A 27,734-nucleotide genomic window follows, 5' to 3' on the forward strand; every position below is an offset into this window, starting at 1 on the left:
GTCGTTTGTGATCACTTCAAGTCAAATCAAACATAGAAATATTCATGATTTGAGTCCAAGTCAGACGTTTCTGCCATTAAAAAAAGTATTTTTTTTCCTTTAAGGTCTTGATATCTGAGCTGCAACCTAAAAAAAAACCGTTTTCATGCATTTAATGTGTGGAAAGATTTACCAGAACAAACTGGAAACTAACAGCTAAACACAGTAACAGTCAGTTAAACGTTCAAATTTGAAACATAAAATTGGAAATGATGAGATTTGTTTGTACTGAGTTTGAAATGCATTAATCAACTAGAGTCTGTCTCAACTTGTGTCAGACTCATCATCAGGCTGTTTGACACAGAGATGATCAAACAGTTTCCTCTGATCACGACATGTTTCTCCTACTCATAAATGCAGAGGAAGAATCAGGGCTGTGTTGAATAAATGAATGAATTAATGAATGCAGGACTCACAACTTGATTGATCAACTTGGGTTCATTCTGACAATTAAAGTCCAATTATTTTATATTCTATATATATTATTTTATTTTAATGTTTGGTAATTAAACTAGGAGATACAGTAAATGATAAAATCTTTCGAAAATTTATATTTCCCCACATAAAACTCTTCCCTGCCTGTTTCTAAGTATCCGAACAAGCTTAGAATTTGGTTAAAGTGGTTACAGTGAGCCTGATCTAAAACTGCAAGTTACAGATTTCTCAGAGATGCAAATGAGTTTGAGTAATTAACTGATGAAGAAAACCACTGCGCCATCAGTTTTTAAGGATTTCTCGCCAACACCAGCTTCATCCAAGTTCCTTCTGACTCCAAAAATTAAAACAACGCAGCAGCGCTGAATGCCAAAGGTTTCAAAACAGCAAACCGGTGGGTGAGCCCACAGCAGCTCCATCCATCATTTATTCCCAGTTTAGGGTCACACTGCTGATTTTGAAGATGGAGCAACGCTCCTACAGATGGTGAGCCTCACAAACAGAAGTCTTGCTCAATCAGATATTGGCGATTGTTATCAAATTGTGAAATAAAAATTGCATTTAAAGTCGATACCAGTCGACCACTTCCATCTGTTTTCACTTTTACATTATCGCTATACCCTTTATACAGTCAATTAGATTCAAACGATACAGAAAAATATTACCAGAAACAGCACGTTCGGTCCAAAATCATGGAACAACATGTCCACTTTAAATTATATAAATGAGTAATCACTGTGGTTGGACCACAATGTTCTTTCTTTAGAGGCTACATCACCGAGCCAGAGTTAGAGTAAGTCTTAGAAAACTGTTTTTGACTCAGTAACTTCACATAGCTGAGAGTCATCGCCTCTGACATCGCTGCTCTGACTGGCTTCGTGAATGTGTCAAGATTAAACACACCAGACTCAAATGGGTTTTGAAAAACTCAAGATGCATGTTTCTGATCAAGACAAAAGCAGACCCAATTAGTTCTGATTAAAAAAGAAACTGACTGCATTAACCATCACAACAGTGGGCTTTAAGCCCTAAAATCAACCTTCAGCACTTCTGTCATCAATCATTTTTTTATGAAGCTCAACTCTTCATGTCTGAATTGTGACGCCTTTCTGTTCGGAGCCAAGTCCTCACCTCTGAGACTTAGCAAGCTCTCCGTTATTCCCCGTTTTCATCCGCCCACGACTCAGATTAATAATTCATTCACAAGTTTTTACTCACAGACACTCACTTCCTACTTAACTGAATTACTCCATTATAGTGTCCCAACCTGCTGCTGGCTCATAAACCCTTTACTGTGGAGTCGCCTGCAAACAGATTAATATTGAATCAACATTAACACAAAAAATTAATCATCTGTCACACTTGAAATGCCTGAGGAACGTCATTTCGTTTTCATCAAGTGCTCAGACCCGAACATGTGAATGAAGTAATTCCCGGTGCAGCAACGGAAAATGAATATCCCAAATGAAAGCAGTCAGTGTTTGTTAATGAATTCAGCCTTATTTACCAGCTCGTAATGTCCACAGGTGTTACTTAGGCAGACACGGGTCCCAAAAGCATTTTTAAATCCACAGTGGTTGAGTCATGATTTATAGTTCCTTAGTAAGATTCATTGCATACATAAAACGGTGATATCCTAGATGTCCAAGACGGGACCAAAACAAACACTTACACAACAGAGCCTTATCGTACGGCACAGTAAAGCTCTGATGTTCAAAAAGAGCATCATTACGCCACACATTGTGTTGGCTAAATAAAGTCTCTTAGTTTTATTTTCAGAAAAACACAACAGCATCAGCAAAAGGAAGTACTGCAGTCTCTAATTGTTGAATATATGTAATAAATCCTGCTCATCACCAAATAAAGATGTTTTGTGGTCTGTGTGAGGCGGAGTTGGAGTAGATGGCCGGGACAATGAAACCTCCATGTAACAAGAATGTTATTTTCCTTTTGACTTCTTAACATTTCCGATCTTCATTATGTGTTTGTTATTTAAACTGGAGGGTGGTAATGACATTCAGTTCAATTTAATAATACTTCATTAATCCCTGAAGGCTAGTTGTACTGATGCAGTCAGTCAGTGTTATAAGGTCATCATGAGTCATAGAAGATATAGCTGTTGAACGGAGTGGTCTCTCGTAGCATTGTAGCAAACCTGGAAAAGTCTATGTTTAATCACTGTTCACACAGCGGGTTTGTTGCACCTCGGCCGTGCTTTTACTCTGCGCTGCTGTACTAGGGATGTTAATAATTAATCGATTTTCGATTAATTGCCGTTATGAAATTACCCGATTAAAATTAACGATTACAATTAATCTATTTATTTATTTATTTTTTTCGTTTAATTTCACCAGCTGGTATTACGCCCGGACCACATTTAATGCGACACAACGCGCCGCGCCGCGCACATAAAGTTAGAAGAAAGAGACGGATATGTTTGGTTTTAGTAATATCATGCTCAGGCAATGAGTCTGCAATGGCCCAGACGGGAGACACATGTAGCTCAGTGCTTAACTTTTATTTTTAATCCACTCTATATTCTTCTGGTTGTTCTCCGATATGCTCCCCTAAAGCCTGATTTATGGTTCCGCCTTAAATCGACGTAGAGCCGCCACCGTAGCCTACGGCGGCGGCGGCTCTGCGTTGTTGTAACGCGGAACCATAAATCAGCCTTCACCCGGTACATACATAGGTTTCTCTAAACATCTGTCCCCGCTACAGTTTTAACTAAAAGAAAATGTGCTCCAATACATCAGGTCTCATCATTTTATTTTGAACACTGCAGAAACTCTAACTTAAAACGTAACTAGAACTTAAAATTTGCTTGACACAAATGACACTATTATGGCTGCTGCTACTATTAATAGCCTTGAAGTGCACTTTATATTATATTCCTTGTGGTACAAAAATGTCTTTTTGTTACTTTTGTATCAAATAAATATTTGATTAAGGAATACATTAAAATGTCCTTTGTATTTTATATAAGCAAAAAAAATTATGTTTGTATCTCAGATGGGGGAAAAACGCCGCTTATCAACTAATCGATGATCGATCGATAAGGTTATCAACTATCAATTAATGAAATAATCGATAATTTGCATCCCTATGCTGTACTGGGTTAATCACACCGAGGCAGAATGACATTTTGCTTCGTAGCTGTTGCACCTCGGAGTGACAGAGGCGTAACTGAGCAACGTGAGCGTTGTGTGGACTGGCATGTGGAAAGGCATGACACGGGTGTGAGCAAGGCTGCAAACTCCACACACAGGATAAAATCACGGTCCAGTGAGACCGTCTGTTTATCCAAGCGACAAGAAATATGAAGATGCAGCAAGAAAACCCACAGTGGTTAGAAGCAGAGGTCCAGATGGACTTTACCACTTGTCCCCACTGTCTTCCACTTGTGTGAAAGTGGCTGTTGTGTGTCGGATGTGCTCTGTTGTTCATTATATTTTACAACTTATGCAATGTTTTTTTTGTTTGCACAATCAGCTTCAGGGACTCCAGAACAGTTCCCAGAGGAGATACGGCCTACTTTATCATTTTATTTTCCATTTTCTTTGATTATCTGGTTCTGATCCAGCTGCACCAACAGATGACAGTAGATAAAGCTCTAACACAGACGTATAGAAGATATGCAGCTTTTTCTGCAAGTATTGAAGGATTTAAGCATCCTCAAAGTGTACAGCCTGCTCAGTTTCCTCAGTGTTGCATGTGCAGTCCAGTCAGTTGTCCAAGTGGACATCCGGGTATCTAAAGTCCTCCAGCAGCTGCACCTCGTCAACCATGAAAGAAATAGTGTTCAGCTTTTTTCCTGTTCATCTACTATCGTCAGCTTTGTCTTCTTTACATTGTTCCCACACCATGCCACAAACCGATCCACAAGTCATCTTTAATTATTTCTTTAATTTCATAAACTATGGTCTCTTTAAAGTCCTTTTTAATACTTAAACGTATCCAAACAGCAAGCAAACGCAAAAGTGGAACAATAAATTAATCGTAGATGGTATTCGGTGAGATTGAAGACAATTACAGCTTCCCCAGATGTTACATAACTCTACATAAAACAAAAAAAACAGGCTATTATGCATTTGAAATCTTTTAACAACTAATTTTTTTGACAGATTTACACATGCTATGGGACTGTACTCTTAAATGTTATTATTTTTGTGTCACTATACACACAAAAAAAGCATGAAGCTAAGTCCAAGAACAAGAATGAAACGATTACGTTTCACAGTTTCTCAGTAAGGCTGTGTTCTATTTTGACATTGTAAAACAGATTGATATTTTATTACTGAGTTGTACCATTTCACGTTGCGCTCCTGCCAACATAAACATTCTGCAAATGAAAATACTCACTTTACCACCAAATGTGTACTAATCTAAACTGAAAAAGCCCTGATGAGCTCGCTGTTCACAAAGGTTTAGTACAAAAAGAAAGAGGAAAGAAAAACAACCCTCATCTGTTTTTGCTCAGTAAATAATTGATCTTATCTGCAGCTTGATACTTGGGCTTTATTACAGAAATAAGAGCAGAAACGAGATGGCTGTTTGTTACTTTTTCTGTTGGCAATAGTTAGAACCAGCTGGAGCTACTAGCAACTCAGAAAGATCACACAGCTTTGAGAAATTATCTACCAAACTGGCCTCATTCATGTAGATTATCATTAAACATTTAAATGTACACTTTAAAGTTCATACATACACCTTTTAAAAAAAATGTTTTACCTTTTAACCAGATAGCGACTTCACTACGTCATTAATAAAAAGTACCAAACAGTAAAAACTGAAAATTTCACATGACTTTATTTGTTGGCATGTTTTAATTTCTGATCTTTACCCTTTTTTTTGGGAGGGGGGTTAAAGTCTTGGATTAATTAATCACTGTGATGTCGTGGGATTTCTCTTATGTGCAGAGTTTAATGAGGTGAGTGACATTTACAGACTCATTAGTGAGACCTAATAAAACCTGGAATGAATATTAGGAGGGGAAACAGTTTGGATAGGATGAATCTCCTCAAACTGTGCGTGTAGTTTTTAGATTATTCACAGATTTCCTGCATGGAAGGTTTTTTAAAATTTCATGTCATGTTTTAAAAAAAAAAAAAAAAACGACTAGAAATTTTCCATGTGTGCCCAAACTGTCTTTTACTTTTTTAAATACTGTAATTAACGTTTTGACATGGAGGTCAGAGGTGGCCACATGAGTCATTTAAAATCTGTGAAATGTGAGAGTGAAGTGCTGCTTTATGGTCTGCAATGTGTAAAAACCTATGACGCTTCTATTAGTTGGTTGTCTGGCTTCAGTCCAACAGAAACACTTTTAAGTGCAACCTACCACAGTTAGCTGTGTGTGTGTGTGTGTGTGTGTGTGTGTGTGTGTGTGTGTGTGTGTGTGTGTGTGTGTGTGTGTGTGTGTGTGTGTGTGTGTGTGTGTGTGTGTGTGTGTGTGTGTGTGTGTGTGTGTGTGTGTGTGTGTGTGTTAGCAGTTTTGTTTCAGTAATTTAAACTGATATATATTTAATCTACACAAACCTTACTTCACTATTTAGTTAGATTGTAAAGATTTTATTACATGTAACTTGTGAGGACAGTTGTGTGGGATTTCTGTGAAAGGATAACAGCTCTCATGTCTACTCGAGTGGGTAATTCACTGTTTTATGACTTCATGGCCATGGCCTTTGACTCGGAGGTATACAAATGTTCATCCCTGCTGCTTAACACTTGACTGCAGACTGTCCCGGTGACTGCTGGAGGTCTCCGCAGAAGGATAGTCCTGGAAAGTCTCCATCCCTTAATTACACCTAGATATTCTACCTATGAGGGTTGTAAAAATAACTCAGAGCAGGACTGGTTTAATTCAACCCCCACCAGAAATACATGTGACGTACTGCTGCTAATGCAGAGATCTCCCCCCGTACGTTGTACAGGGATCCAATCTTTCATGGCACAGGACATGATGCATCATGGAGTACCTTCCACAAGCCCCCACAAAGGAAATGCTTGAAAGGAAACCCATTACTAGTAGCACAAACTCCCTGCTCCCTTTAATATTCTTGCAATGGTGAAGTGCTGGTCCAGCATTTCCTGACAAGGATAATATCTACCTGGTATCGGGAGCCCACCAGGCCTTCTCACCTCCCATCTGATCCAACTCCCCACCAGATTGTGATTCATTGACACTTCAGCTCTCTAAACACTTTTCACTGAGCCCCACATGAAAACCTCTTAAAAGCATCGATAGGTTGAGCTTTAAGAACAGATTGTGCCTGGTTCTTGTGCAAGGATCTCCAAAGTAAACATGGTTACTTATGCTCATTCATATGTAATAGTGCCTTAAAAAGAAAAAAAACATGAAATTAAATGAATTCAAGCAAACTGGATCATCCACAGTAAGTAGAGGTTTATTTTGTGTAAGAACAACTTTGACTATGTTATCAAGGCAACTCGATTCAACACAACATGCAGACAAAAAAGAGTGTGGGCTCAGTCACTACCATCTCTAAAGTCACTTTTTTCATGTAAATGTTGCACAAAAATGATGATTTTCCCCAACTATTCCATTTTAATCCAATTTTCTTAGTTTGAGGGCTGCTCCAAGGCGTTCTCCCGTCTGGAAAACCTGAAGATCCACCTGAGGAGCCACACGGGAGAGAAACCGTATATTTGCCAGCATCCCGGCTGCCTCAAAGCCTTCAGCAACTCCAGCGACCGAGCCAAACACCAGCGGACACACCTGGACACGGTCAGTGAGCACCTGACACGACGGTTTTAACATCTGGACTGCACCTCATTGTCCCAAAGGGTCATGCATGTGCTCAATTTCTCTTTTTCTTTTGTTCTTCTTCATCTTGTTTTTCCTTGTATGGAAGAGTTTTCATTTACATTTGAGAATACAAATCATTTTCCACGACAGAATTTGTGGTAAGTAGATAGTAAGTAGATGATGAAATGGAAATATTTTTCATGACTGATTAGTTATTTTAATGAACCGATGGAAAAATCTACACAGCGAGACACTGGAGATGGCAGTGAAATAAAAACATTAACCACATAGGGTGACAGTGCAGTATAAAGCTGCTTCCCTGACTTTTTATTTGTTTCCCTTTTTAAGTGATTAAGGCAATTACACAGCAAAAGCCTGCTCTCAGTAAAGCAACCGATTCTCTTTGTATGGATCAGAACCAAACCAAGAGATTTAAATAAATAAATAATTGGTAGAAATGAATGAGCTGATAGAAAACATCACTGAAGTATTCACATCCTCGTATCCTGGTCACATCTTAGAGTTTACACCGCAAGATAGAGCACAAAACCCACTAGAGGTACTGTATACGCGGCCCGTGAGAGAACAGAAAACCCTCCTCTTCCGCGAAATCCAACCTTTTTTCCCTCTTCATTGTTCCCTCTCTTGTACCAGTTGCCAAATATAGGTGTATTCAAACAGTTTTAAGTACTCTTCGAGAGTTATGGGCTTCTTCTTCGGGTGGATTCGTACTGCAGATGGGAACGCTGCAGCCATGAGATGACCCTCCGGTGGGTGGTAAATCAGTGACATCATAATTCTAGTGTAGCTTATCGGCTTAGTTAATGCCGGGCTTTGCTGGGGCTCCAGTTTTCTGTCTTTAGGTTAAAAAAAGAAGAAGCATAAGTTCCCTCTGACACTACAGAGGTGATTTACAGAGCTTCAGCTTCTCCAAGTTTTTATTCACAGTTTGGATTTAAATAATTGTTTCATTTATGACTTCATGTCATCATGAAGTCGTTAATAACCTTTACCGGTATATAAAATGCACTATGTGTGAAAGATAAACTGTCGGAAAGAGGCTGTTAAATATTACATTTCATTATTAAAATACTCTTGATATACCAGAGTATTATAGCAAATACTATTTGAAAGATTTTGTGTGCCGTTCTAAACACACACACACACAATGCATTAAATTTAAAGTTCCTCATTGCCACATATCCATACACACATACTTTCCACATAACTGGCAGATATAAAGTCTGAATTCAGCGTGGCCGTGAAGCTGCATACCTTGAGTGGATTTATTCTACAGACCACCGTTATTTTTACTCCTGCTGAAACGCAATAAGGACTTAGTAGTAATCCAGCAAATCAGATCTCTGATTACACGGATGAGATGGAGCTGCACGTTGCACTCTGCTGTTATTACAACGAGAGTAGAAAGTTATTTTCTCCCTTTTGTGGTTTCATGCTGGCTAATAGCGGTTTCGCAGTTGCCTCACAAATCAAGAATCAGACACATCTGGCGCCGTATCGGAGGCCCAGCTGAGGACCGTCTCAATGTAAATAACTGCAGAATATAAGACAACCTGGATTTTTTAAGTTTGATTAAACATCTTTTATTCTGTAAATTATTTTTCTCCTAAAATTTGGTGAGTTTGCAAAAAAAGTATTTTCTAAATGAAGCAAAAATATGTATTCCACAAAGCGTGAACTTTGGCTTAGACTTGGACTTTTGGAAAAAATGCTGCTTGTTTTGATCAGTTTCTGCTATATTGGTTCCTTAACGTGCATTTTGCAATGGTAATGATTTTCTATGTCTGTACTGGTGTAGTGTGGGGTATATGCACTTATCTTATTGTTGAGAAGTAATAATACCCAATATCCATTTATTGGGAGAAAATATCTTTCTACTCCTTGTTGTTGATTACGACTGTTTAATCATTGTGAGAGACTTTAACATCCTTGTCTACAACCCTTAAGACAGAGGCTGTAAAGAGCTATGTGATGTGCTGAAGGTTTTAGTTTGACTCAACATGTGAAACATACTTTGGGCTGATCATCAGTAAGGGTTGTCTTTATGACTGATGTGGCCCTACCGTACCATTTTTCTGTTTTCTTTGAAACCACCATTTCAATTCACTCAAGTAGCCAAAAAGAAGTCATAACGGATCAGCTAAACTCATCCTCCTGTTGTATCGATATTTTACCGACAGCTTTCTTCAAGACAGTTTTACCTGTCATGGCATCTGATCTGATAAAGTTATTGAAAAAGCTGTGTTTCAACAGTTATGCACATTTTTTAACTTTGAATTTGATTAGGTTTTTTGTGCTCATCACAGCACTGAGACTGCCATTGTCAAGGTGTTCAATGACATCCACATAAATAAAGACTGTGGTGGTATTATTGGACCTCAGCACATGTGACACTGTTGACCATGGTATACAACTAGAGCGACTAGAGAATTGGGCTGGTTTTAGTCTTAATTAAAGGACGGGGACTACTTTGTGTCAATAGGTAACTACCTACAAATCAACAAAAATGACACGTGAAGTTCCCCAAGGTTCTATCCTCGGACCCCTCCTATTTAACATCTATATACTTCCGCTAGCTCAGATAATAATAAACAAAAAGACAGTGGTGGACAGTAACAGAGTAAATTTACTTGAGTACTGTACTTAAGTACATATCCAGAGGATTTGTACTTTACTTGAGTATTAGATTTCTTTGGTACTTATTACTCTTACTTGAATACATTTCCAAGACAAATATTTTTACTTTTACTCGAGTAAATTTCTAGGAAGGCTGAAAAGTACTCGTTACTTTCAGGTCTGCTCTTTTTTCTTCTTCCCTAAGATCCTATTGGACACAAGCTGTTTTTGTCAAAGGAGGAGACCTATCACAGTGCACACTCTCCACTGGGATGTACGTAAAGCCGAAATACGTCAAGCCTCCTCAAAACGATACCGCCAAAGTAGCCTGCGTTTGTCAAGACAGAGTCAAGACAGAGCCGCAACAAGACAATACCGCAAAAATGGCTACGCCTGCGTCAGGAGAAGAAAGACAATCCGCTGAGTCGTCTGAGTCTGATAATGAGCCGGACTCGGAGCAGGGACTTTCACAAAATCCTTGGCCGTATCTTAACTCAATGTTTGAGTTCGACCGAGTAAAAAACGAGGGCACAGACAAACCACAGACATTTTCAAATGTTTATTGTGTCTGCCGAAGCAGAACTACCTCTCTGCTTTGAAATTTACTCTTACTCTTACTCTTACTTTTACTTAAAGTTAATTTAAAAGCATTTACTTTTGGATACTTAAGTACCTTTTAAAGCAAGTACTTTTCTACTCTTACTCGAGTAATATTTTGACTGAGCTACTTTTACTTGTAACGGAGTAAATTTTGACCAGTAGTATTTGTACTCTTACTCAAGTACTGGGGTCGAGTACTCTGTCCAACTCTGCAAAAAGATAAGTTACCATAACTACACAAATGACACACAATTTTACATTACAATGTCACCAGGAGACAATTAGCCCATACAAGTGTTGAGTAAATGGATGGAACAAATCCACGAGTGAATGTGCCATATTTTGATTCACTTGAACAAAACAAAACTAAATAAGTTATTTTTGCACCAAAAGAAGAGCTTTTAAGCACCCAAACAAAGCTTCAGTTGTTACAGCTACAAACCACTGAAATCTGGGTGTAGTCATGGACTCAGATCTGAACCTTCAGAGACACATTTAAGCAATTACAAAGTCAGCCTTCCATCGCCTGAAGAGCATCTCCGGGATCAAAGGGCTAATCCATGTGTTTATCGTCAGTCGATTGATTACTGCAACAGTGTCTTCACAGGTCTGCCTAAAAAGTCAAATCAGACGGCTACAGTTGATGCAGAACGGTGCTGCCCGAGTTCTCACTAGAACTGTCGACCACTAGCTCCCTGAATCTCAAAGAATACACTTTAAAATACTTCCGGTCGGCTCTGTGTCCCCAGAGTCACAACGAAACATGGAGAAGCAGCATTCAGCTTCTATCCTCCACAGATCTGGAACAAACTTCCAGAAACCTGCAGGAATGCTGAAACCCTCAGTTCCTATAAATCCAAGTTAAAAACGAATTTGTTAAAAGCTGCATTTGAATTTAAACAATGTTCAGTACTAAACTGAAATTAAGTCTAGCATAAGTCTAACCTTTCTTTATTATGTCGCTGCTCAGTAACTGTATTTTTTCTTTATTTCTCATGTTTTCTTTGTGTGAAGTACCTTGAATTGTCTTGTTGCTGAAACCCGCTATACAAATAAACTTGCCTTGCCTTATTTTTCAGTCAGCATTGATTGTACTCACTTCTCTGATTTACATCATTCAGAGGTGTCTGCAAGCCAAATTGCCCAGTTTTCTTTCATAGGATGATGAGTGCACGACACACCGTAAACTGCCTCTAATTTGCTAGTACTCATTGCCTTCATTGGTTAGATTTGTTAGGTTTTGGCACGAGGGCTGATGAGTCGTCTGAGTCATTCCTGGGAAATCAAATATTGCCTACCATTAATTTTGTTAGTTTCCTTTAAGTTATTTGCTTTTATATGTAATGACCAGCTCTGATGAAGCGAGCTATTCAAATAAAAACTTCCTTTGACAATTACAAATGTCTTTGGCAATGTTCATCAACCAGCAGCTCAGCTAAAGGTCTGTTAACATGAGTCTAGCGCCCACGTGCTACCTGTCCTCCACTCCCGTCAGAGAATGCCGACAGTGACGTCCACTTAGGAAGACCAAAACTGACATAATTAAAAATAAAAGCAGAAATATATATTTTGTTTTTCCTTTTCCTTATACATGCATTCCTTGTTTTTACATTCCCTCGTCTGCCCCTCGAAGAAGCAGGAGCGGGCCAAAATCAAGACTATTGCGCAACCGGCGGTGACACACTGGGATAAACATACATAACCCTCACATTCGTTGAAGTGTATGTAGAATTTACACAATCATCCTCACTGAAGACTCAATATTGTCTATTGGGTGAATTTCTATTTCTATTTGATCTATTAATCTTATGTGGTGTAGGGTAGTCAAAGGAACATTATAAAAAAAAAACAAAGAAGTTAGTTTATATTAACTATAAATCTGGACATTAATATTATTATTAGTTTTAGTCTTTAGTCTGCAGGTTGCACAATAGTCTTAATTCTGGCCTGACGCTGCTTCTACCTGTTTATTGACCAATAGTAGAGAAGCTGGAGCAAGCTGGAGCATTTGCATAACGAGGCAGAAATGCATAAGGTAAAGTAAAAAGAGGAGATGAGGGAATGTATAAACAAGGAATGCATGTATAAGGAAAACAAAAATCAATTAAATGTATTTTTAATTATGTCAGTTCTGCTCCTCCATAGTCCACAACCAAAGTTGCCGGTATAATGTCAGATGAAGCTACGGCTGAACCTTGTAAATTATGTTAGTAACATGTTGGGCTCCACAGTCCAGGCAGATGGATAAAGCTGCACTAATTGTATACAATTAACTGTTTAGTAGTAAACATCAAAATCAAATGAAACAGATAACTGAACAATGTGCAAAAATACTACCAACCCATTTTTGGGTAAACTAAATACAGCTTACATGTCACTGTTTATAACACGGGTGTTCATCCTTTGCTCTTTGGTGGTCAGTGCCACATAAATGGATTACATTTTTTTCAGGACTTCTCTAGTCTTAGTGGTCACACTGAGTGGTTTACACTACATGCCACATTTACTCATGCATCGATGCAGCACGTTCTAACGCCAGTCTTGGTGTTTAGCGTAAAAATGAACCTCGACAAATATGGCCTGTATGGCTTATTAAATCAGCTTTAATAGAAGAAGCCGAAGAATAAGTGTTATTTCCAAAAGACTAAGAAGTGATTGTGTCTACAATATTAGAGAAACTCCTTATACTTGTAGCTAGAATCCCTTACCCTACCTTTAAAAGCTCGTTAGTAAGATGAATGGGACTGGTCTTTCATAGTGATAAGCGCAAAAACATATGTGACGGCTAAATTTAACTAACAATGATTAAGGGAAAATGAAGGACCCATGGCAATCAATAATAGATAATCCAGTGTTTGTGGATCAGGACATGTCAGGGATCAGTGTGAGGCAAGGCAAGTTTATTTGTATAGCACAAGTCAACAACAAGGTGATTCAAAGTATAGTTATCATCCATGTATTATATAAATTATGTCAATCAAACTCATAGCAGTGTTGGTTTTGCTGCCTTATGCAAATAGATTGTGTTTTTACAATTTTGTTTGGATAAAAGCAGAATTTACTGGTAAATAAACTATTCGGAGATGGAGGGGCACGTGATAGTAGGGATTTAATTTTATTGTTGGTCCTTGGTAATAGACCTCTGAGCTCTCTTTGCACCCACTGTTACTTGCTTCACATCCCTTGTTGCCTTTCAACTACAAAAGCTTTTTTGCATTGAATCCATATCTTTGCTGCCAGCTTGAAACTAACCTAACATCAATTACATGGTGATTGTCAAAGGTGACATTAAGTACTAGGTAAAAATGAAAGCATGTTGTTGTGGAAAAACCCATTAAATGCTCTTTGATACGTTCTTTCCAACTAGGTGAATGACTGGACTGAAACTGAGTGTCTAAGTTACCAAGAATAAGACTTGAGAGATGATCCAGATTTCAGTAGATGTAATTAAACAGTTGCATGCAAAAGAGTCAAAACATACATCATGCGTCTCGATGCAGAATGACGATGAAACAAAGGAAGCATTCTGATTTTAAGGCATAAAGGATGATTCATTCTTACGATTCGAGTAGACAAAAACATCTTTAAGGTCAGTGTTAATCTTTTTTGAGCAGACTACCAGTTTGGACACTTATTTGGGCCAAGGCTATTATTTTGCTGCTCTCAGCAGTTTTAGTTTAATCAAGTAGCCAAGGCTAAATTTTCCATCACACATGTAATTCTGTGTTCCTGTTTTACTATATAATTCATTCATTCATTCATTCATTCATTCATTCATTCATTCATTCATTCATTCATTCATTCATTCATTCATTCATTCATCCATTCATCCATCCATCCATCCTTCCATCAGAAGTGATTGATTTGAACAGCTATGTCAAAGCTACTTCCTTTATGTTTGAGATGTTCTCCATTTGTTTGGGACTATCTACATGGACTGAAGCCTTATTTTGCCTCATGAAACGAACAGATATTTGTCTGTGACCTGTTTATTTGGTGCTATAGTATTCTAATAAGTTTCATATTATACATATAAAGCTAGAATATTTATCATATACATATCTGCAACAATAAATATCTATTTATGGCTAAATTCTTCTCTCCTCCTCTCTTTAAGCTGGCAGATGAAAGGTAAATAAAGTGCATTCTTAAGAGCCTTTTATCTAATTTATTGACATAAGTATGACCCCAAATCCTGCACTGTCCAAGGTAAAGATGGTTTGAAAAATGCAAATTAGAATAATGCAATTATTCTTACATTTACTTTGTATTTCATTGTAAACAGCAAAAACTTAAGACATTTGATGTTTGATTCCAGTCAGTTTAATTTAATTTCAGGCCTATTACACATTCCCAGAACATTTGGACTGTAAAGCTCTGCTGCTTTGTAATGCTGGCATCTCTTCTCACAAAACTTAGAGGACATTTTTGCACAGATTAAACCTTGCAATGCAAGGTTTCAACTATTATTTAGTTCCAGTATTCCTGCTTATAGCATGAAACAGTTATGTGGTCGTTGTCATTACATTTATTTTTCTGTCAGTTTGGAGCTGGTAAGGGCTGCATCCATTTCACACATCACTCTAGACAAGATTACTGTTCAGCTTTTCGCACTTTACACAAAGATGTTTCCCCACATTTCTCACATAATTTAAAGATAGTGTAAACATTTTGAACAATTTTCTCACACATTTGTTAAAATTTAGAAATTTTCTGTCAAATCAAATCAAACTTTATTCATATAGCACTTTTCATACATGAGTAACGCAAAGTGCATTTAACATAGAAAAACTCATACACTCATGGTTAAAAACACACATCTGGTCAAATCTATGCTCCTCAAAGTCTCAGCATTTTGTGGAGTATTCACATTAGTACCATGTAATGATTACAGTTATCTTATGATATTATTATTATTATTATTATTATTATTATTATTATTATTATTATTATTATTATTATTATTATTATTATTATTATTATTATTATTATTATTATTATTATTAAGCTTCATTACTGGGATTACAGTAAATTGATGTTGTCCCAACTTGTTTGTAAGGTCTTGCAGTCCTGATGTGAAGGAATTAATGTAATTAGGTTTACAAGATGAAAATTAGTTCATACTCCATAAAAATTAGTTTAGGTAAATTTGTGGATAATTGCCCTTTTTTATACTTACATTATTCACATTGTCCAAGTATTGAAAGTAAAATTATAACATAGGCAGTAGAAGATATGAGATAAAATAACAATTACAAGGAAAAGTAACATCCAGGACAACTTTTCTTGGTGTAACAGAAATGCATTTTTTAACATTCCCTTTTTGTTTCTTGTCAAATCTCTCTCAACTGTCCTCGTTGTGCTTCGTTCACAGAAACCATACGCCTGCCAGATCCCGGGATGCTCCAAGCGTTACACTGATCCCAGCTCATTACGAAAACATGTGAAAGCTCATTCTGCTAAAGGCCTGCAGGAGAGGGAGGTCAAGGTACTGACGGCAACCAGGAAGTGATACATGAGCTATTTTCCTAATAGCATAATGTTATCCCCAAGCAAATCCCAGTTTTCCTTCCCATTTCATTCACTGAGACGACCATTGAGAGCATGAAGTATCCGGCATTTCCCACTCAGTTTTCTGACTGTTGAGTGCTCCATCCAGGAACTCCCAGTGCGAGTACGTGACTGGGAACAAAGCCACACATTTTCCTGTGATGAGCTTCCTCCTTGTGGCCAGAAGTGGTATTATCCATTCTGGCGCGATTATACCACTTGACATCATCAAAAAGGTTGCGAGCTACTGTTTTGAATGCTCAAAAACACAGTTTTAGAGCCTTGAGTGAGAGAAGCCGTTAAATAATACATCTCAGGATCACTGTGGAGGAAGTATTTCACTCAAAATGTTTCACTTTCAGAGACAGAAAGAAATTCAGATTGTTAATTACAACATAAATCTGACTTTTAACATTGTAAAGAACAAGTGAAAGACTCAAAGTTCAACATTGTGATGTCTCCTGGGATACTTAAAGGTTGTAGCTCAGTCTCTCTTCAGAATACATAATTACCGGATATGTAGTAATCTCACTGTGTATTGTACTGCCTGAGGTTTCTCACAGTAATCCCTTAAAAATGTAGTTGTTTCCGTTTATTTGAATGATGGTTGTTGATGCCGGTCTGTCTCAGGAATCTGTGAACACACAAGTCCAGCGTGGACTCGTGTCCTTGAGACACTGAATGTGCTACAGATTCCTGTAATCATGTCATGACATAACACAGAGAAGAGTCAGAAAAATGCTTTGAAATAAGATAAGATTGTCCTTTATTTCTTCCTCAATGGGGAAATTCACTATCATTCTTCAAGGAACATGTAGGATGTGCGACCTGTCCAAATTATTTTTAAATCTGCATGTTAGAATCCTGATTTTTATGATGTAGGATTGTAGTCTCGTAAACAAACAAGGTTTATTTTTTATGCTAGTTTTGATGCTGGCCAGAACATAATTGGAAATAATAAAAACTTCCAGGAGAAAAGAGACAAAACAGAACACTGTTGATTTTCTTTTCTGATTACATTTGTTTTATAGGCAAAGACACATCTGTGCAGTCTGTTCCTTTCAAACCTCAAGGCTCAAAAAGAGAGCGGTCATTTTCTATCTTTCACTAAGAAAAAACAACTCCTCAGGGGTCAGTGGTTATTGGTTGTGTTTCTGAGAAAAGGAGATGGAGAGCAGCAGTAGGAGGAAAGTATGAACATGTTTATTATTCAGAATGAAATACAACAAAAGTGTGTGTTACACACACTCTTTGGAAGTCAGAAAGGAGCCTATTGTTCTGCATTATCTGGGGCTTGTTTGTTTTCCATGGACCGTAAGGGACACTGGGCTTTGTGTGTATTCAAATGCCTTGTTCGTTTAAACAAAACCACTTGTGCTTGTGAGTTGTGACATAGCCAACACATCCTCTGGGGCTAAAATAAGACTTTGAAATGTTACACAAGCACGTCATAAATGTCTTACAGCCATAAATTTCTGAACACTTATGTGACCCCACTTATTAAAGCTTTCACCTTCATAGACAACGGTTTAGGTGAGGATCTGTCCCTGGAAGTCTCTGGGCGTCCTCTAAAAGCTTTCTCTGGCAATAAATTGTTTTGGAAAGTCTTGAGGGAGGCTTCTTTTTTTGTAATGGTGGATAATGAAGTAAATTGTCTTGCTCTAACTCTGTTTGACATTATTGAATAAGATTGCCTAACAAGATTTCTGGATTTTGTACCTTGAGAAGCTGGATCGCAAGATGAAACGAGAACCAGGCATCTGGTGAACGCATCGTTCGCCTGCATATAAAGCCCTCTGTATTCTCAGTTGATCTTCTGTATTTAATCAAAGAAGTCAGCCCTTTTTAAATGTTGCTCCATGGGAATTGCATATCCCAACACCAAAACACATTCAGAAGATGACTAAACAGCAGCCTTAACATAATTATTCTTATCCTGACATGCAGGCAGGGTTCTACACACGCAACATAAAAAACGCTAACTGCACCGTGTGTGAGTGGTATCTAAACAAACATGTGCATGTTGTCTTCCTGGCAGGCCCAGGTCCATACGATGCTGGAATCAGATGTTTTGAGTGATTGTCTGGCAAGGCAGCATCTCCACGGCCCTGCCTCCTCCCACCAAGACACCAGCTCACCTTTACCCGACTTTACAGGTATGTGCTGAGGAATCAGTGATACAGGTTTTTTTTTTATATATTCTCCAATGCCTCTCTGATAATTAGTAAAAACAATGAAAAAGGGGGTAATTGCCTGGGCATCTGGGCTGTTCAGCTGTTTCATTTTCTCCCATGGCCTCATTCGCTCTTTTTCCTCTCCCTCACCATCTCATTCCTTCGACGATAGCTCATCGTGCCAGTGTTTACCTTGTCCAATTAGCGGGCGCTGACTGTGGGCAAGTTGGCCCTCACTCTGCCCGTCCTTCAGCTTCTCCAGCTCACGTTTTCCAGCCAAACTCTTTTTCTTTTCCTTTCAATGGCTGAACTGGGATCAAGAAGCTGTCAGGTACACTGAGGCTCAGTTGGCCGAGGACGGGAGAGCGTGTCCAGAAGAGCTGTCTGTGTCTATTACTTCAGACTACTCAGAGTTTTACCCAGAGGACTTTGAGGGGAAAAGCTTCAAATAGTACACTGTGAGCTATGGTTATTCAGGGTGAAACAAGCGTGTCAGTGTGTTTAATTGTGTAATTATCCTTTGAGAATACGTTCCCTATCAAAAATAGACAAAAACTTCATCTTTCGTGCTGAAATGCACATGTAACTTTTGGGATTTATGTTGACATGCCATTAGCAAAATCCTGTAGGTGACATATAGTTACATATAGTTGGCTCGTGTAAGATACACAGGAGGCTCTAAAGCCAGGGGAAAAGAACTGTTGATTTTTACTGTTTTCAGGAGAATTTGTAGCCAGCTAAAACAATGTTGCTTTGACGTGTCACAGGTTATTTACATTCATAACAGCATAAAAGCCTGAACATTGTTCTGTTCTCCACCTTGAGACGGTTCTGCAGGAAAAATGGGGCAGAATAACAAACGAAAGGCTTCATGGCTTAGTGTCCACAGTGTCAGAACTCCTTTTAAGTGTTGTGAGAGGGGATGGCAACATTACAAATCTTTATTGTTTCAACTTTTTAAAAATGTGTTGCCGATCTGAAATGCAAAAATAGATACAGTACAGTACAGACCAAAAGTTTAGACACACTTCCCCATTTGTTTGAATGAGAAGGTGAGTCCAAACCTTTGGTCTGTACTGTATATAAACAAATGAAATTAAGTTGACGAGAAACAACATGAACTATCTTGGGTGCACGATGTTCACAACAAAATAAAGTAAACGTAAGAATCGCTGCAAATCTTTTGTTTTCCGTTAGCAGTTTAAAAACCTTCCCAATGTTTTCCGACTTTTGGTTTTATCTTTAAATGCTGTTATAGTTTCTTGCCGGGAACAGCCCCTTAATATGACCACAATCCTAACTGAAGGGCTCAGATGCACATGCTTTTTCAATTTCATTTGTCAGATTGCAGCAAACATCTGAAACTGACTGCAAAAGCACTCATCAAGACCACGTGTTGACACGTGGTCACTATCAAAGCACTTTGAGACTGCCGCTCTGTTCTCGTAAAGACCTGATTTTTATAAACCCAGTGTTATTTGACAAAACCACCATTCATATGGGCTGTGGTTCTGGATATATTTACAAGTATCCCGATTACCCAGGGAAAAAAATTTAAGCAAAAGAATATTTAAAATGTTTTTTCTTACATATGATGCTCAGTTCCCTAATACAAGGACAAGGACTACACTGCAAAAGCAGGAAACGCTTCACTGTTGTGTTATTTTCTGAAGTGGTGTCGTGAGGGCAAACAGCTACTTAGAGTGAGGACTCAGCCAGCCTCCCTGGCGGAGCAGTGAATCGTTGGCTAGCGGTCCAGTTATTAAACTTTCCAAGGTCCTGGAACGGTGTGGAGGCAAAAGCGGCTCAACTGGAGGAGCTGACTGCTCCGGCTGCTGTAAGAGGAAGGCGCTATCGCCAGGTCGACCTGCCTGGCTGCTGGGCTGAGCTTCACACCCACAGCCTTCCAGGCTTTAAGTACAATTAACAGCACAAGAGGACGTATGATGTTTAAAATAAGAACAATTATGCTCTGTTTTGTCTTTAATCGCAGCTCTGACAGCTAGTCGCTCGATGTCTGCGGTGTTGGCTTATACAATTTTACCTGATGAGGGCCATAAAAATTCACCCCTAGAATCGGTGTCATATGTTTTTGCACCAGCCTGAACATATTTTATTTCTATTGCTAAGCTGTTTTAACATCAACACACAACCCAACTTAAAAAAAGAAATCTCTACAATCTCCACTTTTAGCAATATTTTCATTACGAATGTGGTATTTGGGAGGAGGGCGGGACCAACAAAAACTGAACAAAAAAAGCCCAACTAAGTCTAAGCAATTTTCTGTGAAATTCGTCTCTATTTTTCTAATCTCATAATTTCTTTAATGTTCGGTTTCTTTACCTCTGTTAATTTACAAATCTAACTGTGTACAAATCAAAGTTTTATGGGATTAGTTGTATATTTGTATATCACCAGGAGAGATCATGTAAATAGTAACATTTTCTTTTTAATTAAGTTAAACAGTAAACTTTTAATTAATGTTCAGACATTGATTAATGTACATTGCCAGTTTCTCTTAATACAGTTGGGTTTTTTTTCAGTCAGTCACTATTATTTCTATTGAAATATTGCAAATCTGCTAAGATTCAATATTCAGTTGGTTTGATAATTTAAGCAATCAATCAATTATCCTTTATAGTTTTGTAAGGATTCATTATAAAAATCTGTAAGTTTTTATTAGATGAATTCTTGGATCAGTGATTAAAACATATATTAATATTTTCAACAAAAGCAGGATTTTTAGATAAATTAATGAAGAAATAACTCTTTCATGCTTGTGCTTATTGCAAACAACACAATCAACCAAGATATCTGCTTCCAGAAATCTCTGGAAGCAGATATTTTTGGTAAAAATGTCTGTGTTTTGGAACAAAACGATAATCTGGACAAAGTCAAATATATTACAGTAGCAGTTTTACACAGAATAAGTTAAAGTAATAGACTGTTTATACAAAACTCCAGGAAAAGCCAAACCACATGTTGGACACAAATATAGACCATTTTGGTTAAATAAAATCCCTCGTATTATCTGTGGCTCCCTTTCAGGTGTGTTCTCAAATAGCAGCACCAACCACAACAGGGGAAATCCAGAGTTTCTGCCTCCGTCAGCGGACACCTGTTCCCAGTATCCAGGCCTGGAGGGAAATTTTGATGCCAGAAGTCCAATATCGTCCTTAACAAGCCCGGGCAACATGAAAGAGGGGTGAGTATAAGATCTGGGCAAAGTATTGAATCTGAAAGTCCTCTGGGTGTTTATTTCTGCAGGGACTGTTGGTTCACACCTTGAAACTGATCGGTTTTCATAACAGGCTGATAGAGGTTTAGAGGCATGCTTGTGGGCTGCAACAGTAATAGCAACGTTTATTTGTCCTCCCCAGGGTTTTTGCTGTTTTGCATGACATGATAGAATAAATAAATGAAATACATCTCTAAGCATATTCCTATTTTTCATCACTGTCAATCATTTAAACCATAGGTTGCTCCTCGGGAATCAGAACAGTTTAATGATATTTAATGATGTACCTTAAGGCAAACTTACATTGTTGCTTCGTCCAAATCACAAAAAAATAAAGCAGAAACACATTTCCCCACTTACCAGCTGTGGTGTGGCAGGGCTTCAAGTTATCTACTGCGGGGATTTCTGCTGCCAACCCAATACAATGGAGCTGAATGAGATTTCATTTTGGCAGTTTTCATTCAGAGCTATTTTCTGCTAAAGATAAAAATAGTGAAAAGTAACTAACCACAGTTTTGCTCCTCTCTGTATCAGAAAGGGGGATAAAGTGCCTTTTTCTAGGATTCATCCCCCAAAATATTATATTTATCAGAAGAATCTTGCATGCACTGAGTAAGTTTAAGCAGCTCGACATTGCTGAGCTGTCTGTGGACGCCATCAAACCCACGTTTGATGTTGTCTCTAAAGGTTTCATGGTCATTTTGCTCCGCTTTCTCGTGTCTGGGAAGCACATGCTCAGAAACAGGCGGCGCGATATGCTCTCTTGAATAAACCAGAGGCATTATCATCAGAGATGGAGTTATGGCTTTGTGGTTGCACTGATTGGATAGTTGGAGGCAACAGAATTTATGTGTGCTGTAAACTGAGACAAATTTTGTCTTGCCCAGAAGAAAAGTAGTAGTGAGACTAAAGAGATACAGCTGAAAGCCTCCGGGGCTGGAGTTTCTGGACGTTATGGCCTCAAACGTTTGGTCATTGAAGGTTTGCCTGTAAACTGTCTTTTACTGGCCAAACACTGATATCAAAGACAATCTGTCATATTAAAAATTGCAGATAAATGCCAAGATAACATTTTTCTGGTTACATAAATTACATAAAATCTGCACATCAACTGATCTGTTTGTCTGTGTGGGATGATTCAAACTAGATTCATTTAGGTTTACATTAAATATATTAAAAAAGAAGTAATAGAAAATTAAATTAGCAGTAAATATGAATAGCAGATTATAAGAATCTCCATAAATAGTACATGTCTAACAAAGAGTGATTTCTATTGGCAACCGTGGCTTAAATAATTACCCTCATGTTCCTCCAATTTACTTGTGCTTTATCACCGTGCGGAAGCCCATCCAACCATCACAAAACACTATTATCAGCAAAAGTCATGATCCCGAGGGGATCCAAGCGCTTTTCCCATTTCTGTGCCTCTAAACAGATTTACTTTCCGAGTCCAACATCAGAGCCTTTCCAAAACGAAACACGATACAGTCTTTAGAAAAGTACGGACATGTGGTATTTGGAAATGTCCTCTTATTTTAACACCTCTGTGTCTTTGTAAGCCTTTCTGGACGTTACCACTTTCTGTGCTCACTATTTGTTTTAAATTCTAACAACGGCAAGGACTCCTGGACTCCTCCTGGTGTTTTTGAAAATAATATGTGTGTTCACAAAATCATGCTTCAGTTGCTATTATAACTTTTTTGTAGCACACATAATGAGTGTGTAGAGTTTTTATACGAGTATGATTCTTTCTGTATTCTCAGCAAACGTAATCATTAAACATGCAAAAATAAGCAAAAGGCAGATTTCATAGATTTCATAAACATTACAACTTCATTTCTCATCATTTCTGCAGAAATGAAGCCAAAATAGATCTGAGATGAGAGGTAGTTGCAGGTCTTTATGCATCCTGGATGGAGGCAGGTGGTTCCTGACACTTAAAACATAAAAAAAAAATAACTGGTGTGTGTTTGGAAGATACATTTTACAATTTGTAGTTGATGCTGAAATTGCATGCATCCAAGTTTGTGGTGGATTTACACCAGAGTCTTCCTATGTGTGAAAATAACTGGCAATAATTTGATTCGATCTTGTTTCGCTCACATATAAATTGACAGCTCACAAATTAAAACACACAGCTGTAATTTACATTTCTTCTTGACAACACATCTGTTGAAATTTGAAACAAAACATCACAAAACAAAGAGAACTAGCAATCCACTGCTGGCTGGAGTAATGCTGGTTATGGTTTGAGTGGGATGCTAACACTGTTTGGTTCTGGTTTATAATGACAGGGTTTAGTATGAATACATTTTTTTTTTCTTATAGTGTACTCACAACATGGGCAACTATCAGATGGGAGGGAGATATTCCTAGGTTAGAACTATTAACTTACCTTTAACTGCATAAAACCAGCAGAAACAAGATTCACATAAAACTAATGATAATACACTGTATTAACACAAGTGATGATATGTGTATTGGTGAATCACTTCTTCATACACAAAGTAATGCTATTTAGAAACTCTTATTTTGAAATGTTTTATTTAAAACTGGTCTTGGTCATCTGTGGGGTATTTATGAGAAACAAATATGTTAAAAAATAATCATTTTGGTATTCTCAATAAAAATGTGTAATTAATTTAAAATTGCATTGAGGTTACTGTTATTCTTCTTCCATCAAACATATTAAATGCACTGTTTTAGCATTATATTTTGATAAGTGTCTTTTCACTTTTTGGGAATTTTTTTCTGATTTTATTACATTTAAAAACAGTTTGAATTTATTATTATTATTTATTTATTTCGTCAACTTTTATTATGACGAGTCCCCATGCTGAAAAGTGTCCACATCTGGGAGCAGCTGTTTGAGCTTTCCAAAGCTCTCGTCATTTTTGGAATAAGTTCAATGGGGTGAAAGAGGAAACATCAGGTTTATAGAGCCAGAAAGAGGAAGTTTAAGCCATTCCTTTTCCCTTAATATTCTGAGATTAAATTTGAGTTTCCTGGTAAATATACAGGTAATGGGCAAGGTTGGTGAGCTGATGAGGACACAGGTGAAATATCACAAGCGACCTTTTATGTGTTTCACTGAGAGATAAACATACTGGATTCTGGAGCCAGAGTTGAGAGAGCAAAGGTATTTAAGAACAAGTGGTTTCATCCTGGACATATCACAGAGGAGAAGCACTACACACCTCAAATATGTGTTGGTTTTGTATCTGTTTGTGACGTATGTTCCTATTGTCAGGCAACCACACTCCAACACATTAATGCTGAACTCTAAATATTTAAATCACACTTCTTTCTCTGTTGAATATTCACCTTTCCACCAGTTTGTCACAAATTTTTATGTGTAATTCAGGCAGTCAGGTTTCCTCCATACAACAATACAGTTTCCCTATAAGGATTTATAAACATTCTCAGAAAAACCGGAATTCATTGGGTCATTGGACGAAGGTGGGGTGAGTTTGTGCTCCATCACAAAGCCAAATAAGACAACAACCAATCATGATGGGATGCCGTTCAAACTTCCAGGTTGAGGCCAATGTGGAACCAAAGAAAAAGGTGCAGTTCCTTGGCTGACCCTCAGGGCTAGTTTGGCTCAGGGGTCATTTGGGGAGCCTTCCAAGCAGAAATCCACTGAGATCCTCAATCAATAAGTCTGCAACTCGTAACTCTACAACAGTAGATTTGCCTGACGAGCTGGCGATTTCAGCGGGTCCAAAGCCTCATTCATCCATTGAATCGATGTGCACCTCCAAACGTTTATTGCGTGTCACGTCGACTGCAAGAAAAGAGATTGGTAGAATTGTTCTTCTTTTTCCAATTTCCCACTGCTATTTTTTCTTCATCATTTTCAAGTCAGGTAGAAAGATAGTTTGCTATAGAAACGGTCGATGACCAACATTTATCTACTCCAATTCCTAAAATATACTTGTTTTTCTATGTTGACATTTCTGAGCTAAATATACGGGGCAACAGTGCAGAAGTGGATCTCTGCTAGTCTTCGTTTCAGCCTTCGCAGCGCTCATTTCAGATGTAATTTCACAACAGATTTGATCAGAATAAATGTAAAGCAATATTAATTAGCAGCATAGATTAGCATGAACTACGCTAACCAAGCTAAACGTACTACGATGCAGTGACAGACATGAGGTGGATGTGTTCCCAGCCAACCTCCAGGTCTGTCTGTGTGCACCATGCAGTATTTGGGGGGAAGAGGCTTCATAATCATTTGTCAGAAAACCTATGGGTGAAATCACGGCTCCCTCTTACACATGGTTTATAATCACCTAACATGCATATTGTTGCACTTGCAAAACCAGGAGAAGAAGCAAAATCTAGAAAGACGGCCCCAGCCAAGCTTCAAATTACAGTATGCACTTTTAAACCACTTTGCGGCCTTAAACTGAAACCTCAAAAGACATAATAAATTAAAATAAGAGACAGGGATATCAGATTACCTTGTGGATCCGTCAATGCAATAAACAACAAAAGAACGAACTTCATGACCAGCGTTAATAAAATAGCTTGTCAGCGACTCCAGACTATGTCACTCAAACAAGACACACCTCCTTTCTCTTTCCCAGCTTTGACTGGAGAAACGGTGGCACGGGCATGATAACATCATGTAATCTGATTTAAAGTTGAAGACACTGAAACGACGTGTTTGGTAGAGGGCTAAAACTAGGGGTATAATCTGAGCCACATTTGGAGCTCGACATTACACATGCCCAAGACATATGAGACTTGCATAAACATTAAAAAATTGTTTAATGTTGGCCTTTTAAATGCAATATCTCTTACCCTGAAAGTGTGCAGCCAGATCTTCCATGAAGCTGCAGTCTGTCCACCGATGTCTCTTCATAGAGGTTGAGGGTGTCATTGAATCCCACTGGTGCCCGCAGTTCGCATGGACCTGCCAAAGAAAATACCAGACAAGCACTTGTTTTTCCTTCAAATAACTTAGCGAGACATTAAACACATGAAAGTAAATTATCTCTGCTTCACAGCACAGCTGGCATCAGGCTCTGACCTCATAGCCAAGCTCTCTGTTTACTCTGGCTGAAACGAGCCATTTTGACCTCCTTTTTCTACTTGAAGGATTCAGCAGCAGCACTGAGCCGTGACCATCAGCAAGTATTTGTGATGTCCCGTATTTGTATATTTTGTGGTCAAGACTGAGGATGAGATGGAGTTCGTTTGGCTTTTCGGCGCGGCATGTCCATCAAATGCAGGCACACTTACCAGCATGGCTCTCGCACAAAAAAAAAAGACAAAGTTATGCAATCTGAAAGAAAGACAAGTAATTAAGTTTATTTCCAGAAAGTCTGACTGACACTGGACCCAAACAGATGGTTTAACCGAATAAATCTGCACATTTTTGTGATCATGCGATGCCAACATGAAATTTTCATAATTGTAATGCTTTCATCACAATAAGTCAGCAACGTTTTCACACACTTAAGAGTATTTGTGGCACCACTGCCATACTGGTAGCATTAGCATTGGCATTGGATCATAAATTTCGCAGGCCAGATTCTTCTCATTCCACATAAAAATCAAGGAAGGCAGCTGGCTGCAGTTAGTTAGCAAGAAAAGAGTGAATAAGGAGGGTGCTTAGCTGGTAATAAATGATCAGAGAAACTGTTTCCTGGGGTTGTACTAACAGTTGCTCCCTCAGGCATGGGCCGATGCCCCGTCGAGCTCCTGCGTCTGAGCGGTTGGAGCACAGCGGTCATGAAATGACAGATTGACCCAGCACGGCTCAGACATTCCAGCTATGTTGTTGCACATCTACAAGAATGTAAGCTGTGGAGCAGACCCCATTGTTTATAGGTCATTGCTGATGTTTCAGGGGCCACTGAGGGGAATCCAGCGACGTGCTGGATTCTTGGGGTTCGTAGTCATCGGAGCACATTCAGCACTCGCATTATATCAAAGCCCACTTTTGTTTACATAATCCTATACAAAGCCTGGTCTTTATTACCTCAAGAAACCACAGCCATCTGTAAGTTATATCAGTTAGGTTTTCAAAAAATCCTTCTGATTAATTTTGGCTTTTATTGTGTTTCTCCACTGAAGGCAAAGACTGTTAAATTAAATGTAATAGCATCTGACATGGGAAATGGGTAATAAAGAGGCCTGGGGATGATAAATGAAGTATATGTAAGGAAATCTCCAAACATCATCTTTTTTTTTATAGCTGGTCACATGCAAATATAGATTGCACTCGGGCCAGCAGCCATCAGAATCTTTGACGAGGCCTGGCCCACTAAAACCCCGCTAA

At 38.3% G+C, this 27,734-nt stretch overlaps 1 protein-coding gene across 1 annotated transcript in view; it reads left to right on the forward strand.

Moving 5' to 3' along the window:
- LOC133451894 (zinc finger protein GLIS1) overlaps positions 1-27,734 on the forward strand; it is a 65,448-nt gene that overhangs the window by 32,756 nt on the left and 4,958 nt on the right. Inside the window, exons 3-6 of the mRNA XM_061731047.1 lie at positions 7,061-7,222; positions 15,855-15,968; positions 18,069-18,186; positions 21,253-21,409. Of these exons, the coding sequence (XP_061587031.1) occupies positions 7,061-7,222; positions 15,855-15,968; positions 18,069-18,186; positions 21,253-21,409 (551 nt within the window). The remainder of the gene's footprint in view (positions 1-7,060; positions 7,223-15,854; positions 15,969-18,068; positions 18,187-21,252; positions 21,410-27,734) is intronic.

The sequence above is a fragment of the Cololabis saira genome, chromosome 10, assembly GCF_033807715.1.
Source record: "Cololabis saira isolate AMF1-May2022 chromosome 10, fColSai1.1, whole genome shotgun sequence".
In the NCBI taxonomy this organism is placed as follows: domain Eukaryota; kingdom Metazoa; phylum Chordata; class Actinopteri; order Beloniformes; family Belonidae; genus Cololabis; species Cololabis saira.